Here is a 19,177-nt window from a genome sequence, read left to right on the forward strand (position 1 = left end):
ACACATGTTTACGTTTTCGATTCATCTCGATTTGAAAATTTGAAACATCGAGTCGCCTTAAAAATTCTTTTCGAAAAATATTCATATTCTTGGAATCTGCAGCTATTTCTATCAAAAAATGTATTTAGGGTAGAGAATTTTATTTTTCTACTTTGTTTTTATTTTGTGTAACAGATAACACATGTTACACAGCATTGAAAAGTCAATACGAAAGTTCTCAAAATTAAAATTAGGCAATGCCCCTATAATGCATGAGCCTGATAACTAAAATAAATCTAATCATCATTACAACAGTTTTCAATTCCTTATACATTTGTTTCTCTTATTATTGTAAAGACAACATATGTGGCAAATAACAAATAAGTAACTATTTATACTTTATAAACGCAAATTATCTATATATTTACAGTATTTATAACCTGCTATTGTAGAAATTACTCGCTGAAAATGATATATATATATATATATATATACATAGATATTTTAATTGATATTAGAGTGTAACTAGGAGGTCAACACTTCAGATGTTTGGGGTTGATCGGCAAAATAACGATCGATGTAATGTAGTATTTCAAATACTACCTCAACCATAATTAATACAATTATCATCCATTCTAAACGAACGTGATGACGATCGCTAAGATGGGATGACAAAAGTTCTACAAGTTCAACGCAATGATTCAGTTTCTCATTCATCACCTGTGGACAGAAATCATGTATATTATTCTATATAAAATATTGGTCAGATCCATAATTGAATTTATAATACAAAGGTAATCTAAGATTTCAATTCGAATTCGTTAACAATGGAGAAATGTTTAAGCAGTTTTATATTTCGCTAGTACGAAATTAAATTGATTGACATATTGTGTATTACTATAATTTCACATACCCGAGTACGTTTGGCAATACTGAAATAACTACACGTTTGTTGGAATAAATTTTCCAATTCATCTCTTTCCCAGTAAAAATCTGGGGTATCTAAAAGGTCGGAACTCAAGTTGATCATATGCCTGAGCGCAAATAATTCGCCTTGCTTTCGCAGAACTTCTTCTCTGCTCATTTTTATTGGACGACCAGATTTCAGATCATCAGTAACAAAAGCAATTGAATCCACATAACGGTCTAGTGATGCTTCCCATATGCCAAGTTTGACAGAGAGTGCAATTGCATTTGAGAATGTGTATTTATCCAAGTCTGTGGCATTTGGTGCCAACATGATATTTCCTTCTTTCAAATGGCTCTTTTTACTGTAACGTATACCAAAAATCAGGTTGTCAGGTACATACATTGAGCATCCGTTAATTAGGACTTATATCAATCGGCAATACAAATTGGAATAAAGATCGGCGCAATCAAAAACACTTCAACCATTCTGATATCTTACCTAGATTCTAAATGCGTGTACAGCATTAGTTCACTCTCTGACTGCACCAGTTTATCAGCATAACTATGTTGTTCATAGGATTTCAAGAATCTCAGTAAATTTCCACTTTCAAGTTCTGACATATTCCAAAAAACAACAGTTCCTTCTCGGAAAAAGTAGACTTCACGGGGCTCTGTTTCTACCTCATATTTAGCTACTGCGTGAATCACATCTGGCATTGCTGGAATGTAATAACAAAAAAACATATATTGAACGATTACTAGCAGTCTATGGTTTAGTGGCTTTTTCCTCTTCATAGATAATGCTCTGTTGCAATTCTTTTATTATTCTTCTGCTTTTGCGATATAAATAACATGTGTAAAAAGACTAGGTAAATGTGACATTGTGAATTTTACTTCATTTTTTGGTTCAGCACCCTGTTTTGGTATAGTTCCGAAAAGCCCATACCGATCAATTTGGAATTTCGAATGCCCATGTATTTTGGCTCACTGATCAGAATATGATAGTGAAAATACCCGCCAATTTGATTTTCATGGTCAAAACTCACAAAAATTGATTTTTAAAAAGTTTCTCTATTTTATTCCGATACGCGGTGATCGTAGAAAGAAAAATTTCTACAAAAGCTGTAGCCTATAAAAAGATTGATCTTTTATGTTCTACACAGTTTTTGTCTGAAATCTTTTTTTTTTGGAAAAAATGGGATAATGCTCCAATAAGTACGTTTTGCCAAAAGTCCATTAGTTTCGATTTTTTTTCTATTTACACACTTTACCACTAGGATTGGTGACTATCGCAGACCAAAGGTTAGAATAAGTTGGGTCTCCTTATGACAGATGCATAATAACGTACATATTGAAGCATTATCCTAATTTTCCTGAACGAGAAAATAATTATTTCAAACAAAAACTGTTTGGAACATAGGTATAAGATCAATCTTTTTATACGCTACAAATTTTGTAGAAAACATTTTTTTCTCAGATCAACACTTATCGAAATAACATAGAAAAACTTTTTTTAAATTCGTTTTTGTGAGTTTTGACCGTGAAATTCATATTTGCGGGTATTTTTACTATAACATTCGTGACAAAATTTCAAATTAATTGGATGTATGGGTTCTCAGAACTTTATCCCCCTGTTTATATAACATAAAGACTTATTCCAATATACAATATGACTATAAGTAATAGTAGAAAATATCACACCATAAAGTAAATTTAGACGTATCTAAGAAAAGGATGGTAGGTTAAACTTAGTACGTAGTACAAGTGATCACTCTGGATTACTAGTCCAGAAATATATTATTTTATTACTCCATACTTCTCTGGCGAGTTCCGACAATTGGCTGATTAGGAAGCGTTGGATAAAGTATCATCGAAAATATATTCATATAAATAGAATGTGTGGCACAGGGATGAGTTATTGTCACATTAAATGCTAAATAAGCCTATTCTTCGTATAAAATAATTTTTAGGCGTAAATTACAATCATTTGTCAGATTTTCATCAGTAGTTGTTCTCTTAGTTCTTGACTGCTAAGTACAAAATCAGGTGATAATTAACAACGATGGTATTACATGTGCATTTCAACTAGTCAGTTAAATAGGGACTATCACAAGCCCCTAATCCTGACGCAACACCGCCTTCATCAGCACTGGCCAATTTTGTTCGAAGCATGTGACCAACTTGTCTGTTAATGATAATATTCTTTTCATCGCCGATCAATACACCAAATATGCCCAATTCCGAAACGACTTCCTTCATTTCTGTATCTGTATCACTTCCTGCTCGTATTTGATAGTTTCTTTGCAACGGTGGTTGGATTCTATCCATCAAGATCCATGCCGATCTCTCTTGCTGGTCCTTCATGGATTCTAGTGCGGTTTTTATGTTATTTCCATAAACATTATTTCCACCACCTTCTCGCTGCGGTTTCAAAACAAAGCGTTCAGGATTTGCTATCCCCATGTCTATTGCATTTTCCCCGTGTTCATCAAAATCCAAAGCATAAAGACCTGGAAAATTTTGAATCAATAACAGATTAAAATGATCGATTCAGTGACCATTCTTTAAACCGATGCAGTCGTAATTTTACTGATTATTATTCCACAACATTAGTGTAAAAGTATGCTATCTAATTTTGATAATATTTACCAGTGAATATTCCTCTGATTTGCTGAACTGTCTCCTCGTCCTTCAGAAATCTGGCGAGAACTCCAGGCTTGGCCAGAGCTTGTTGAACTTTTTTTGCACCAGCTAGATGATATTGAATTGATGGGGATTTGATTGTTAAAGATCTTTCTATAAGTAATCTTACATCCCACTCTTTCTCAGTGGGATATTGACTCGGTTCATAGCCACATCTGAAGTAGACAACGGCGACGGTTTGTTCTCCAACAATCAGCTCTTTTTTGGGACCGAGACGTGCTTCAACAGCTAGCTCGCTCAGTGTTCTACGTATTACCTTAATGGATGGATTAAGTCTGCGGATTTCAAATTCGTGAAAACGCTGATCGCAAATGTTATACGTGACGTTTTCAATGATGAATAAAATAACGGCTCTGAAAGAAGCACAAAATAATTAGGTAATTAGACGTTATACAAAAGCATGAACGAAAGAAAAGACGATGTTTGTCTTGTTTCAAAAGTATTTGGGAATATCTATAGGAATGAAATTCTTCTTAAGTTGAGGACATTTAAAAAATTATATACTTACTTTGGATCATTGTAAATATTCCACGCGTCAATCATTCCCGTGCATAGTCCTTGGAGCGCATTATTGTCGGGCAAATTTTTTAGCTCATTTGTGCGATCAAGTTCCTGTAGAATATATTTGTGCAATTTTGTAGCGGCAGGACCAAGCCATCCAAATCCTGATGCGATCGTATTTATTTCTACTTGTTTCCAACAACAATATGGCTTGTGATTTTGTGAGCAGCCGCGTTCTTTAGGGCAACTGGTGTCAAGCATTAGATCGGACCTTAACATTCCTAAAGATACTTTCTGAGTGAATCCCTCGCTGTGGACCGTTTCATAAATATCAAACAATTTCCGGGTAAAAGTATCGACTTTGATTGTTTCTTTGAGGGTTTCTTTTAGGAATTCATAGTCATGGGCAACCCTGTGCATGAGTTCATTTAATATTATTTGAATTTCACAAGCTCGATTAAATTCTGTCCTTGGAAATGATGACGGTATAAGAATAAATGGAGCAAACTGCAGAGTATCTCTGTTGAAATTCTTCTTCGATCGCATGCAGGCTCCATTCATAAGCGACCAATCTTTGGCTTTATCTATTAATTCTTGCAGTTCTGCCTGCGGCAATGGCAGTTTGACGCAAAGGCCCATACTGGGTTGATCACTCGCGTTCATACTTGCTTTTTATGTGATTCATACAATTGTGAACCACACATATACCTGAAGTGTATGATTATCAGAAACGTAATAGTTCTTGTTGTCAATTGATACTAACAAGCGCCGGTCCAGGAGTGCCAATTTTGAATCTTTGTTCCCGATAATATATGATTCAAAATTTTTTGTTCTTAACCTTTTTTAAAATTAGAGTATGCACTGACGATAAATGAAAACTATGTAGAATTAAGAGTACGTTGTATATTGGAATGGTAATTATGTTAGCATCTGAGGTGTTGACTAACGAAGAATCTGAAGAGTATTACGTATGTTTATTTTTAGATATTGCGAACTCATGAATCAGTATTTTCATAAATTCTGTTCCATATTTTATTTGAGAAATTACTTTTTATACTTTTGATTTAAAAAGAAACTATCAAATGTACTCCCGACCAAAACCTTTGTTATATTTTATCTGCTGTTGGACTTATTGATTTTCCTCACATTGCCCATGAATAAACTATCATACAATTTTAATAGAAAAAAATTGAAGAGTTTGATAAAAAACACGTTTTTATGTGATAATGTATCACGCGATTCTTGCTACTCGTACATCATTCACCAAATGAATCACTGGAACGACTGCAGACTGTATCCCTGAACCTTGTATATATATCTAGTGATACTTACACATGCATACACACCATCAAGGTTCACTCTCATCCATACATGCCTACATGAGAGACTGGAGTGAGATGGCAGTGCTGTATCTATTATGAGTAGGTAGGTTTGAGTAAAAAGTCTATAGACAGTAACATACTTTGATCAGAATAAGGATAAATCATGAAATAATGACAAAAATTCTTTGACAAAGTTTCCAAAGGAAAGTCCTGAAAATCCCGACTGGAATGAAACATATTTGTTTATCAAATATGAGAATGAAAAATATGATGACGATAAGATAATATGAACCCTACAGATATCAAGTCAGTATTATAAACCAACTGTTATATTGCGTCATGCAAAGGTGGCAAACAACAATAAATAAATAAATAAAAGGTAGGTATCATACCTCTTGACGCGCTATCGATATTTGTTCAATAAGCGTGTAATGGAAAGCGGGGCAGGTTCACAAATAATAGAACGTGACTAAATACACTTTTTTTCTGAGTGAATTCGCAAACTATAAGTATACGTTTTTCTGTAGCAATTATTGTGTTTCCGAGGATAGATAAAATCTACTTTATACGAATTTACTGTATTTTTATCAATATACCAGTGTTGAGAATAATTATTTCCGCGAACTAGTCAAGGATAAATGGTCAGACAAAACATTTGAAGCGAATCAATAACACAACTTATAATTTAGACACTACGGCCCGTTCATCTTTAAACGTAACAAGTTGTCGAACTTGTCTTTTCGTAACTAATTACAGTTGTTATTTGGTTGAGTGAAAATAGAAATGAAAGCTTCAAGGCATCAATTTGCACCATGGAAGTGAAACATAATACGGTGACGACATAATATTACTCACATTCTGAAGACGTTGAAATCTTTTGTGGCAAATATAAATCCTGTTTAAGTAAACCGTCCATGAGTCCTTCTAAATCATATTCGTCTGCAGTGGCCAGTGACTTGACATTCCAGAACTGAACATGTTTTAAAATGAAGTATTGAATTTATCCTATAGCATGTATATCAAAGAAATAACAGGTATCGAGTAAATCTCACTCCAGGCATGCTGCTCTCTTCGTCCTCTGATATAGATCTCTTTTTTCTCAACGGACGCTTTTTCATTTGAAAAGTGGATACGTTCTGTTGAATGCCTTGTACTCCGTGCAATTTACTTGAAGTTGTGAAAATGAATCGTTGCGGTCTAGATGCGATTGAATTTTTTGTCACAAATTTGTATTTATCGAACAAAAGAAGCTGACCGAGTTTCAAGGTAAACTTTTTCTCAGGAAGCTTGATGATCGTTGCGGACAAGCTACAAAAACCCTTGCCGTTAATCATCGACATGCCTATTCGAGACAGTGTCAACCGTTGAAAAGTGGCAAACAACATTGTTTTAATATTTCCTCACCACTTCTATTCGCGTACGTTATTATAATTTATTTTTACTTTCTTTATCAAACATTACGTAAAATTTTGATATTCACACAGGATATTGAAATCTTTAAAGTTCCGATAGTTCGCCGCTTGCTGGCTAGTATATGCGACAATTTTTAACACATTATCTCGATAAATTTAGTATCCATTCCTTTCAACAGCAAAGATAACACATGAGCTACTCGTAAAAATGCTGAACGACACCACGCGTGGTGATCGAAATCATTCGGAGGGAAGGTAGGGGAAAAACCGGCGTGATGCAAGGAATATCAAGAAGGCAAACAGCTGATCCTGTCGTGCTTCAGACCGCCGAATTTTCACAAAGTATTTTCGTTTCAATCTAAGTAATAACAAGGAAAGATAGGATGAGGTTGACCACAGTTTTGTTGAGATTTAAGCATCCGCACGGCCACTTGTATCACGGGTGAGGGAAATTTCCAATCCTTACTCCATAAAAGACAAATTCTTCGATTCTAACCTATAAACTTGCTTCCTGCGATCAATATACGCAGGCAATTGAAAAAGTGGGTCTTATTAACTTTCAATTGAAGATTATTTTATTGATTAATTACCATGAAAAACGGACTAAACGATTTTCAATCAGTTTTTTAAATACTGTGTCAAATATTTTCAGCGTTATTTATTTGAGACTAATCAGATCTAGCGATTGTATAGCTATTGAATTTATTTGGATGAAACACCAGATTTCGGAGAAATTTATTCGTCGTTACCTGAACATGACAGGTTTGTAAAGAATAATACTTACAAAAGTAATAATTGTTCTCCAGAAAACACCGACTAAGGAAAGCAGTCACTGACAAAAGCTTCAGAGCTCTGCGCTGGGACTACGAAATAGAAGAGCAGAATATGCTGCTACTGCGTCATCCTTACTTAACAATTGAGCAGTCCAGTGGTCATATGAAAGACCTTAGAGTAGATCAGATAGCTAAATGGGATAAGGAAAGAAGTGAAAAATTTTCCAAAATTACTACTTTGGAAGATAGACTTATGCATTTGAAAGTGAGAGATGCTTGGGATTAAAATAAACAATTTAAGGTAGTAGATTAATAATGGACAATTCTTTATTTGTTTAAATTATACAACAAATGTACATACATATAAACAATTATGAGATAAAGATACTTCAATTAATACATCGTTCCGTCATTGGAAATATTACCGTGTATAGTTATTTTGCTAGACTTTTCAAACCCCTTCATTATTCTTCTAAGATTTTTAATGTTGATTTCACGTAGCGTTTTACCTCACTGCAAATGGCACAATCAAGGATATTTTTACTTGATCCATACATACTTGGACAATTAGGATACTACCATTTTGTTTTAAAAGTACACAAGAAAGCTTTAAAATCCTGCAAAAGACCCAGACTGATACTACAAAAGGTATCTAGTTAATGAACAAAGTAGCACTTCTTGATGCCTCATTTGACATCAGTTCTTTCAAGGTAACTGAAAGAAATTATAACGATTTCCATATGCAAATGATCCTATTTTAATTCACTGATATTACAAATGCTCTGATAACAATTGCAAAGTATGTGTGTTTTAAAATAGTTTGTATATAAGATAAATATAGTTTCGTATACAAGAACCTTCGAAGTGATCTACTAGTTGGTTGCGTTGCATTAATATATCACAAAACTGTTAAAATTATAAAACTTTTGAAACGCACTAACAATTGAAATGCAATCTGCACCTTGCATCTATCACAAGTGTACTAACGAACAAAACTCTTAACAAAACGTAAACACCTTGAGTAATTACTGATTTGTTTACAGTATTGTGCACGTTTTATACAGTTTTTAATTGTATACAGTTTAGGAGGTACTATTGCGTACGTGTGGTAATCTCTCCTCGACACATTTCCAGTACCCAACCCTTTCCTAGAATGTTATAAGTACCCGTAAGCGTGAAAAAAATAATAAAATAAATTAACAATCTACGATAATCAATATTAAGTACCTAATCAAAATATATTAAAGGTGAGTGATATCAACATATTTCTATAGACATATAAAAACTATGAAAAACTATCTAGAAATGAGGCACCAATTCAGTATTTTCGATCACTTTGAATATTACATACAATGGATACCTTATTACAAAATAAACGTTTTAGTTTACTTTCAACAATTCTTGGACGTTTCAATTTACATCACAATCACTTTTCATATCAAACACTTGATAGTTTCAACTAATAATACAGCAGGAGTATATTTTCAAAACAAAACTGTTTTACAATCTGGGGCAAATATTGATTTTTGTTTTATGGCTGCTGACAAGATTCGGAAAGCAGCCAGTGCGTTTATTAAGTAACGCCATACCTTTCATAGATCATGTCTTGAACGTACAAAAAATTTCTACTGTATATGAGAAATCGCAGCATAACAAGCCTTTAAGTATCCTTCTAAAAAGAACGTACTGTCGCGACCTGACCTAAACATATTGGTCCCTGCTTACGTTGTGACCATAATTTAATAGATATATAACCAAAAGTTAATACTGATTGTACTACATATCTTAAACAATTACCAGCTTTCAAAGTTGATATATTGAAAATATAATTATTTCGGCACCATTCTCATTGAAAACTCGTAGTGCTGTGAAAAGAAAAACTGTCAAAAGTCCGAATATAATGTAGTTTCTTCTTTCATGCACTGTGATAATTTGTAGAGATTATTGTTGAATATTAATTTAACACTGAATAAAACAAATATTCTGTACCTTTAGACAGTTTTTATTCTACAGTATATAAGCAACTCACTAGTTGTCTATATTATGTGCCATTAACAAATTTATATATCATACATATATTACTTTCTGGCTTATGAGACAAGTGAATGATAAAAATCATTTAAAAATTAAATTCTTACGACTTAATGTCTGGTGTAGAGACTGCTGGAATCAAGTCTTGTGGTTTGTGGGGCATCCAACCCAGTGGATCTCTTTCCACTTCTTCTTGAGTCAACTGCCTTCCTTCGTACAGCAAATTGGCAAAATCTGCCACAATGGGATCTCTTCCCGAACTACTCATTGAAATGACTTTGCCATCCTTGAAATAGTATGCAAAGAACTTGAAGTCCTCAAGAGATCCAACAATTTTTACCCCAGTTGGTCTGCCATATCCTGTGGGATCATTTATTTCAATACATGAAGTGTTTATTAGTTACTTGCGAGTGATCTCTGTATTTTCAGGAAAGTTTTGAACACGTGAGCAAATAAATGATAATCCAAATTAGGCCGAACCTGCATATCTGTAACTTCGACCGAATAGCATGGTCCAGAAGAAGGGCACTACTTTCAAAGGTGTTTCTTTGCCCGCTATATTCAAAGCAGCAATTTTTCCATGGTAGTGAGCTAGGCCGTAATGTCCTATTGCTGCTGGCATATTTCCAGAACTATATACAGGAGCATATGCAACGTCACCACCGGCATATACATTGTCCACGTTTGTTTTGAGGAACTGTAAGAAGATAAATCATTCCATTAAACGAGCACATTGCACACTACGCGTAGAAAATCTGTGGAGGACATCAAGTTAATTTACTCACAAGATACTCTAGTTAATTGATATTACAGTTCTAATCTGCCAATAAATATATATTTGGTAAGTGGTATTATATTGTGAATAATGGCGTGGTAGAATTTGATATACCCTTTTCAATTCGAAGCTCTCTGTATGTTAGATCTTACTTTTACCTTGTTTACCACCACAGTGCCATTTAGTCGCATCTCGACTTTCTTCATCACGATATCTTTCTAATCACCAAAATAATTACACGATATCGTTTTGTCTAAAAGTTTTGCTAGTTTAATATACCTGTGGAATTTCCTCATGTAGGAGTGTCTCTTCGGTTTTGACTTCAGGACCTTTTATTTTACCCTGGTAGAACAAGGTTTAAGAACATCTAATAGCAAATGTTAATATTCTGTGAAAATTTAAACTATGAATGTAGACCATAGATACTGGTTTTGACAAATTAGCCCATGAAGGTAAAACTTCTGCATGCTTGACTTGCTTGTACTTTCTCTGATGTCTCATTTTGATAGTCACTGCAGATGAGCTAACTCAGCTTTCAAAGAACTATTAATTATAGACTAGCCTGGAGTTACAGAGTTTTTAATTGGAAAAATTATTATGAAAACAAAAACAAAATATTTGCGATTCTAAAATACGTTCAAAACTGTGGCCATATAATCAGTAATCTTCTACCCTATTACACTGACGTTTTGCAGTTTCTCAACAGTCTTCACACCTTTTTCCTAATACATTATATTGTTAATAAATGATAGTTTGTAAAGTTTCCAGATCAGTTGAATGTAACAATCAGCTCTTTACCTTAACTTTTTTTTTTGTCTTTGTACTTTTCTTACTCGTCGCATCTTTGTTGTCCTTGGCATCTGTCTTACCAGTCACTTTTTCTGCCTCGTCTATCTTATACATAACAAGAGATTAAGTTACGCTTTTGTTGAACAATATACAGTACCCTGTCCGTGACTATGCTACCGTCTGCAAGCAGTTGCAACTGCGTCTCCTTTAGCCATTCTGTATTGAGTGTAGAACCGACTCCCAGAATAGCAATATCGCATTCGAGGAATGTCCCGTCCAGTAACTCAACTTGTTGAAGAGAAGAACCACCATTGTTTGACAAGAAACGAGCAATGCCGTTCTCCAAGATGAAGCGTACACCTTAGAAGTAAAAGTAATAACTGTCTGAGTTCAATTGAGCCGCTATTTATCATCAAGTGTACACAAGTGAAAAATCTTACCTTTAGCTTCAAATTCTCTTTTAATTCTGTCACCAATTTCTTGTCCAAAAACAGCTTTGAAAGGCGCGGTAGCGCGACCGACGACTGTAACCGAAGCACACTTGCCAACGCAATAGGCAGCTGCTTCCATGCCTATGAAACCAAGTCCCAGCAGCACGACATGTTTCTCAGGAGAAAGTTGCGCGAAAATTGCAGCACTGTCTACATAATTCCGTACAACGAAAATGTTTGCTAAATCGATGCCAGGCAGATCAGGTAACTTTGGTTTGCTTCCCGTCGCAACAAACAGATAATCATACCTCAAATTTTCATTAGTGTTTAGCTTAACGGTCTTTTCGTTGGTATTCAATCCTGAAAGTGATTAATTGCAACAAATAATTAACTGAAAATGACGACCTATAATTTCCTGATAATTTTTTCTTTGATTTTCTATATTTACTAGATGTTATGGAAACATACATGAGATTTTTTTAATTTCATCTATCGATTTTTTAAATAATTGCTGTGAACTCTGAAATAAAATTATACTAATCCAATGTTTTGCTCAACTTCATATTAAAGTAGAAGATATATTAGTTATTTCACATACCTATAACTTCTTTACCAAGCAAAGTTTCAATGTTATGTTCATTATAAAAGAATTGGGACCTGAGTGCAATCTTTTCTACATCAACATCCATTGCCTTGGAAAGTTTTGGTCTGTCATACGGCAAAGCAGATTCTTTGCAAACCATGACTATGCGCCCGGTGAACCCTTCTTGGCGCAAAGTTTCGGCGCAAGTTGCAGCAGCTGGACCCCCTCCAGCAATCACAATAGTCGATAGATTGTCACTCTTAAGCGCACTCATCTCCTTAGTCCGCTTGTTTGTTTCCAGCTCCTTGCGCTTGGCACGCACTCTTATGCCACCATTTTGATCTACAGAAACCTAAAAGTATGTTTTTGATGGTGAGATGGTGAGTGTTTTTGCCAATCAACCAAACTTCTTCATTCCTTGAGCAACTCCATTTACCTTGTAGCATGGTAGAGAGTCCAAGCCAGGATAGTCTTCTATGTCACCAGTCTTTATGTTGAAGCATGCTCCGTGCCACGGACATCTTACTCGACCCTCACCCAGGGCGCCAGTGGCTAAAGGCGCTCCATAATGAGAGCACTTCCATCCTAAGGCGTGCAGCTCTCCGCCTTGCTTGATCAGTAAAATCTTACCACCATCTTCGCCCAAAGGCAATGATTTCATTTCATTATCCTTGATTTCATTCTCATTGCAGACAACTGCTTCAACGAAATCTGAACTCTCCGGTTGACCTGAGGAATACATCAAAAGTAGTTATTGCTTGGCCATTGAATGATTCTTGGAGGAAACTTAAAGCTAATTGTAATGATATGTTATTAAGAACACAGTGAAGGCAGTTCCTAAGTGAGGTTAAGATTTGATTAATATACAACTAAAATTCATTCAACGCGTGAACATTTCGATTTCGGAAGGCATCGACTCACAGGAGCAACAGCAGTTTGCTACATTATATAAATCGTAAGGATTTGGTGGCTTAGGCTTGTTGCACTGAGAGCAATTTTGACTTTGCCCAGGCTCATTTTTCTCAGGCTTTTTGTCACTCATTCTCGGCAGTTTCGACGATATTTCGCTACTGATTGTGAGATATGAGAGTTAAATTGTCGCAAAAAGACAACTTTACGCAAAAAATTATAAAAAAAGAGGCAAGTTTGGTTTCAAAGAATAAGACGATAACTATATTTGAAAAATAATGATGCCCAATACGTTGCCAATCAACGAAAATTAGCAAATCGCGACGGATATGTCATTTTATTCGCAACACGTAGATCATGGCAAGCGTTTATCAGCTGTCGATAGGGGCTATTCTTTGCAATAATCAAACTGATATTTTAAAGTAAATCAATGGAAACACGGCTGATTATACGATTAGTTATCTTGTTGCGTCGCTTACATCCTTCTGTCGATGACATGACTGCAATAATCTGACGAAGACCAGCTAACAATTTTAATTGTACTTCTAGTAAAATGATGTGTATAAAGAAGCGGCGAGAAATACACGCGTGGTTCGCAAGGCCGATGACCGGCAGACGGAGACTCAAATCAAATCAATATACCGCGGTCAACGCGCTGTTGATAATAAATATTACAAAGCGTTACAGCTTTGCTGGATATTAATCCAACAGCTTTTATACGCAATGCCCTACCTTTCTTTGGTGGCGATGTTTCCCCACTACGTTTTGCCTTGTTTGGTGAAAAGCTTTTTCCACTCCTTCCACCCATCTTCCGTCGCAGATATTATTTATTGTGTTTTACTGCGTTTATTTTTGTTGTTTGCCGGCGTCCGGCTATGACATGCGCTAGAAAAGTACAGTGTATGTGTTAGCTATGGTTATTTCAAATATATTCACATATAAATAAATAGGATACCGCGGAGATATGATGATTTACGGAATGGAAATTATTATCATTGTATCGTACGTAAGTTTCTGTATATTAGTCGGTTTAGCTTGTTTATGGCATACAACCAGGACGGAAGCGAATTTTTACGTTATCTTGTTATTATACATTTTTTTTTCTAATCAACTATACATCGTTGTTGCTGTGAAACGGTTTTGTGGTAAATTTACAGTCTATTTAATAATATGTTTTCCGGAAGCTAGATCTCCACCACATCCGTATTACATACGCATGTTGCAATATTTAGACGGTGTATGAGAGATGTGAGACAAGAAAAGATGTCAATCTTGCACCGACAACGCCCAAAAGTCTACCTTGCTTCTTAAGAAAGCTAATTTACGTCAGACACACTCATACTATGTTCCAGTTAATCTTGGCACCTTTTCAAATGAACGTGAAAAAATGTTATTCAACCCGCATATGTGAGCATTCGACCGCTTAAAAGGCCCAATTGTTATGTTACAGTGTTCTTTGCAATACGTGAAAAGTAGAAATTTTTCGTTTTCTTATCACTCGAAACGTGTCCTTCATCTATTAATTCAATATCGGAATAATTTCGAAAGATATTCAGAGGTCAGAGCTTTTCCCGTGAAAGTATTCGTGGTATTCGTATATTATATTATTATTATGGCAAGGTGATCAGCTTGATCTACATCGGCGTGATTCTGATATAATCCTTTATTTACAAATGACATTCGCAACGATACTGGAAATTCGGTTTACTTGCCATGGAATAATATATTCTATTGAATATTTTATTGGCCGAATAACAAAAGAAAAAAAAAACAAATACATACACTTATATCCATTAGTCGTTCGATATAATTATATCACGATTTATGTATGCACATATTCCAACTTACTTTCCCTATGGTTTTCGTTTACTTGAGACACGAAGTGACGCATGCGGTGTTGATAATTTTCAATTTATAAGATTATAGCGGATTTTAGTAAGAGAATAACACTTCGTATTTATTCGAGACTCGAACATAATCCGGAGGAGCTTTATGTAAAAAGTAATTAAGCCCACCTGTTACACCGCTCGTTGCCTGCGGTAGACTGAAACTATGCCAAATCTCGGCTTCCTTGAAAGTGAAAGGATAACGCACTACGTGTCCTTGATTGTGCTGTGAAATTCATGGCATCCACTCTGCACACCAATCACCGTACTATTTTTTATCGCCATCTAGGTATGGGAAAGACATCTCATTATGACCCAATAAGCCATATATCGCGACATACAAATATCATGCACATAGGATTGCGATAAGATTGGAGTCTTTTTTTTTTTTCTATCACAATTTTCATTATGGTTTGAAAAATGCCGCGTGCGGATTACCGATACACGATTCAATTACTATTATTTACAAGTGGTAAGATATTTTATTTGATTCCATTCGTCCGTTGCAGTAAAATTGTAAATTGTTTGGTACGCTATACTTTGTAATGTACGTATTTTTTAAAAATTACCCGAGGTGCAACGACTCATCGTACATGAAAATTAACGCTTATCTAATCAGTAATGATATACGGATATATGAATGATATGCTGCGGGGATCTATGTTCACATTGTTCACCTATGTCTGTCTGATTGTGAGAACACCTGATTCAGTCTGTATCAGCGATGTCATCTGCTATAGATACATATGTATATAATATCTGATTTCGGCAGTTGCGCAAAATATGTATAACATTCCCGTATATTCAGCGTACGCAATAAACCATATTATTAAAATAATACTACCGGATGTGAAAACTTGAGTTATAGTTTAAGTACAGTATGTGACCCGTCGCAGAGTAATTTCTTATGGATCGAGCAGGAATGTAGGGCAATGTTACTCGTGAAGGTCACGATATAAAAGTTTTATCGATCATTACAGAGCGTACAATAAACTTGTAAATAATCTATAGCCCAACGAGTTTAGCCGCACAGTATTTAGGTTTTATGTAAAAAGATGTGACATATTTTATATACTAACTGCTGGATGTGCTTTTATTGTTTTTGTCAACAGCCAACGTCATAAGTTTGTAAGAAGTTTTGATGAACGATATTAACGGCGTTTATTGCATTTCCAACATTAAAATGCTAGAATCAAGCTAGAATTAGATTTGTCGAAGAAACCAGCCATTCAAATCTCGCGCTAGTCAACAGATGTCGCCAATGTTTGACGGGTGCTTTAGGCGTGCATAAGTATATGAATTTGTAAATGTGGGTGGGTGAATAAGAGGACACAAGCCGTCCGCTGTCAAAGTAGTATTTATATAGATCTGTAAAAATGTCGAGTTTATACGAGCAGATAAAAATGTTGTACGATCAAGAGCTGTATTCAAATGTGATCGCTCTAGTGAGTACGAGCTGTGACTTAATGTTGATTTGTTGAAACTAACCTATAATGCAGAAAATTGATGGCGAGAAAGAATTTGCCAGTGTAAGAGAAATGCATGAGGATAACGTTCAGCTCTTCTATTTCTAGGCAAATTTCATTTTATCGCTAAGCGATCACAACAGCGAGCTTCTTCCACCGCAGGCAAAATTCTTAACGTATGTCCATTGTGCTGATTCGTACTTTCATCTTTCCAAGTACCGGAAGGCTGAATCGCTGTACAAGAAGTCCTTGCAGTTTCGTAAATGCCTTTTGAAATCTAAAGGTGCTACTAAACCGCCGCCTGATGGACAGAAAGAACTCATGTCGGACATAGACATTAAATATCAAATACATTTGTGCTTGGTCAAGCTCAAAAATACCCAAGAAGCCTTACAAGTTCTTCAGGGAATACCTGGCAAGCAAAGATCCGCAAAAGTAAGAACTTCTTCATCCTTGAAAGTAGAAAACTTTTTTGCCATCTATTATTTATGTTCGGAAAATAAATTTTTAGGTGAATATGGCTCTGGCAAAAATGTTCCAAGAACAAGGAATGGAAAGATCAGCAATTACGACATACAAGGAAGTTTTACGAGAATGTCCATTGGCTCTTAACGCAGTGGAAGGACTCCTTGCTCTGGGTGTAAAAGGGATCGAAGTAAATTCCATGATTGTTAACTCTATAACCAATTCACCAAGTCTGGAGTGGTTGAACATCTGGATCAAAGGACACGCACATATTCACAATCGTGAATACAGTCATGCAATCACAGCATTCAGGTCACTCGATAATGCCAATTACTTTAGAGACAATGTTACCTTGTTAATAACAATGGGTGAATGTTACTATTTTGCTGGTGACGATAAAAATGCCTTGACGTGTTTGCGACGGGCCAGAACTATAGAACCTGATTTGACGAAAGGGTTTGTAAAAATTCGTTTCTGGATTCAAATGATATGTGTTCAATGATAAGCCTGATCTGTTTTATTTTGTTACTTTTTTAGCCTTGACATATATGCCGCTGTGTTGTACAAGACGCAAAACACCAAGGAGCTTGAGAAATTAATCCCAGCTATAACACAGACTTCCGAATACACAGCTGAACAGTATATAGCTATGGCTTATGCTTTGTACGCTGCGCGAAAATTCAGTAGAGCAAGTACCCTGATTGTACAAGCGATAAACCTGAGCCCCTATAGTATCGAAGCAATTATATTATGGGGAAATATTCTTATCGACCAAAAAAAATATCAAGAGGCATTGCACCATTTTAGGAAAGCTGCTCTACTCAAACCACATAGATACGAACCACACAAAGGACTCGTTGATTGTTATGTTGGAATGCATAGACTTAGGGAAGCATTGAATATCGCCAGTACAGGTTGTAAATTACTGGGACACACGCCTCGGGCTCTGACGGTACGCCATTAGTAAAATACTAAACTGTATGTTTAAACAACAGTTTTTGAGATTTGACACGATGACTTATGTAAAAATATTATGTTGCAGCTTTATTCGTCGGTTTTGATGAAGGACCCTGTATCAGTTGGCAAAGCGAAAAACTTGTTGGAAAAAGCATTGAGTCAAGAAGAGTCATTTTTGCCGGCTGTTTATTTGTTGGCTGAAATATACGAACAGGAGATGAACTTAGAAGCTGCTATTGAATTACTTGAGAGACAAGTAGAAATATTACCTACCTCTAAATTTCATCAGATGCTTGGCGATTTGTGGGCTAGAATTCACAATCAAGAAAAAGCATTGGATCATTACGCCATCGCCTTGAAGTAGGGATGCAGTTTTAGTTTCACAGTGTGCTGATATTTTTATCTGTACTGTTACTAACCAATTCATTTTATCCCATTTGTTTACAGTTTAGATCCATGTAATCGACGGGCTCTGGAAGGGCTGCATCGGTTAGACAGTACTTCAACGAAACTGGAATCGACTTATTATATGACTGTAGGTGACGAACATGCAGATACAACTTATGATGTTGGAGATGGTTTGCCAGATACAGACAATGACGAGGGAGCTGACGAAAGTGAAACAGAAGCAGTTTGGTCTGACATGGATCTGGAAGCGAATAGTCAATAGGGTAACTTACAACCAGAGTGATTGAAAGTAGTTTGTAACTGAAAATAATGAGCATTTCTCATTTTTGCGGCAATGATTTTCCTCTGATATTATATAACAATGAAATTATGAGTTCTTTATCAGAGAAATTGTCATCCCGCATCACAGTACTCCTCGGAAATTTTTGTTCCATACTTCTGCAAAGACTGTTGAATTTCAACTGTGACTGACGATATTCTTTAAATCATAATAATGCGTGCATTTTTTGTAAATGTACGAAACTGTTTATGGAGTAGACAAAATGACGAGTTCCTTTCTCCTATATGTAGTACAATTGACAAATGAGTACTTCGATCATGCAAGAAAGAATTACGCAATTCTGGGAAGCACCATGTTTCTCTATGTTTATGTTCTAATGAGAACGCATCAATCATGTTTATAGAAAGAGAAATTCTTACTTTATTAGCTAATTTTTCGATGTTGTTTTCTTAGTACAGAATAAGCAAAAAATTTATTCAGTTTTGTGTGTACCACAAATAAGAATAAATTAAAAAATATGAGTACGTAGTTTGGTTACCATATAGAATTTCTGTCTCCCATTGAAAACATTTTAATAACCAAAGTCTACTCGTAAAGA

General features: G+C 35.4%; 5 protein-coding genes across 13 annotated transcripts; 2 read left to right on the forward strand and 3 right to left on the reverse strand.

Moving 5' to 3' along the window:
- Nucleotides 1-215: 215 nt before the first annotated feature.
- Nucleotides 216-6,799, reverse strand: LOC107218997 (required for meiotic nuclear division protein 1 homolog). Its single transcript, XM_015657049.2, has 5 exons — nucleotides 6,467-6,799; nucleotides 6,270-6,384; nucleotides 1,388-1,607; nucleotides 893-1,250; nucleotides 216-699 (listed from the first exon to the last, which is right to left on the reverse strand). The coding sequence occupies exons 1-5, from the start codon at nucleotides 6,797-6,799 to the stop codon at nucleotides 505-507; spliced, it is 1,221 nt and encodes a 406-aa protein (XP_015512535.1). The 3' UTR covers nucleotides 216-504.
- LOC107218996 (glutathione synthetase) lies at nucleotides 1,693-6,212 on the reverse strand. The gene is made up of 3 exons (XM_015657048.2): nucleotides 4,100-6,212; nucleotides 3,538-3,944; nucleotides 1,693-3,398 (listed from the first exon to the last, which is right to left on the reverse strand). The coding sequence occupies exons 1-3, from the start codon at nucleotides 4,753-4,755 to the stop codon at nucleotides 2,974-2,976; spliced, it is 1,488 nt and encodes a 495-aa protein (XP_015512534.1). The 5' UTR covers nucleotides 4,756-6,212; the 3' UTR covers nucleotides 1,693-2,973.
- A 327-nt stretch (nucleotides 6,800-7,126) lies between the features above and the next one.
- LOC107218998 (ribosomal protein 63, mitochondrial) lies at nucleotides 7,127-8,018 on the forward strand. Its single transcript, XM_015657051.2, has 2 exons — nucleotides 7,127-7,268; nucleotides 7,633-8,018. Exons 1-2 carry the CDS (start codon nucleotides 7,210-7,212, stop codon nucleotides 7,883-7,885), a joined length of 312 nt encoding a protein of 103 aa, XP_015512537.1. The 5' UTR covers nucleotides 7,127-7,209; the 3' UTR covers nucleotides 7,886-8,018.
- Nucleotides 7,905-15,251, reverse strand: LOC107218994 (apoptosis-inducing factor 3). 8 transcript variants are annotated; one of them, XM_046733392.1, is made up of 9 exons: nucleotides 15,133-15,251; nucleotides 13,850-14,002; nucleotides 12,645-12,937; nucleotides 12,224-12,560; nucleotides 11,635-11,985; nucleotides 11,352-11,554; nucleotides 10,111-10,327; nucleotides 9,738-9,990; nucleotides 7,905-8,747 (listed from the first exon to the last, which is right to left on the reverse strand). In XM_046733392.1, the coding sequence occupies exons 2-9, from the start codon at nucleotides 13,923-13,925 to the stop codon at nucleotides 8,582-8,584; spliced, it is 1,896 nt and encodes a 631-aa protein (XP_046589348.1). In that variant the 5' UTR covers nucleotides 13,926-14,002; nucleotides 15,133-15,251; the 3' UTR covers nucleotides 7,905-8,581. The 8 variants fall into 8 exon arrangements, with proteins under 8 accessions (XP_046589348.1, XP_015512532.2, XP_046589351.1 ...); XM_015657046.2 differs by having other exon boundaries at nucleotides 14,966-15,139; XM_046733395.1 differs by lacking the exon at nucleotides 15,133-15,251 and adding an exon at nucleotides 14,900-14,953.
- Nucleotides 15,175-19,103, forward strand: LOC107219012 (anaphase-promoting complex subunit 7). 2 transcript variants are annotated; one of them, XM_046733398.1, is made up of 6 exons: nucleotides 15,175-15,292; nucleotides 16,578-16,904; nucleotides 16,981-17,390; nucleotides 17,472-17,886; nucleotides 17,977-18,251; nucleotides 18,339-19,103. In XM_046733398.1, exons 2-6 carry the CDS (start codon nucleotides 16,791-16,793, stop codon nucleotides 18,559-18,561), a joined length of 1,437 nt encoding a protein of 478 aa, XP_046589354.1. In that variant the 5' UTR covers nucleotides 15,175-15,292; nucleotides 16,578-16,790; the 3' UTR covers nucleotides 18,562-19,103. The 2 variants fall into 2 exon arrangements, with proteins under 2 accessions (XP_046589354.1, XP_015512554.1); XM_015657068.2 differs by lacking the exon at nucleotides 15,175-15,292 and adding an exon at nucleotides 16,306-16,448.
- The last annotated feature ends 74 nt before the right edge of the window (nucleotides 19,104-19,177 follow it).

This window comes from Neodiprion lecontei, chromosome 3 (genome assembly GCF_021901455.1).
Source record: "Neodiprion lecontei isolate iyNeoLeco1 chromosome 3, iyNeoLeco1.1, whole genome shotgun sequence".
NCBI classification, from domain to species: domain Eukaryota; kingdom Metazoa; phylum Arthropoda; class Insecta; order Hymenoptera; family Diprionidae; genus Neodiprion; species Neodiprion lecontei.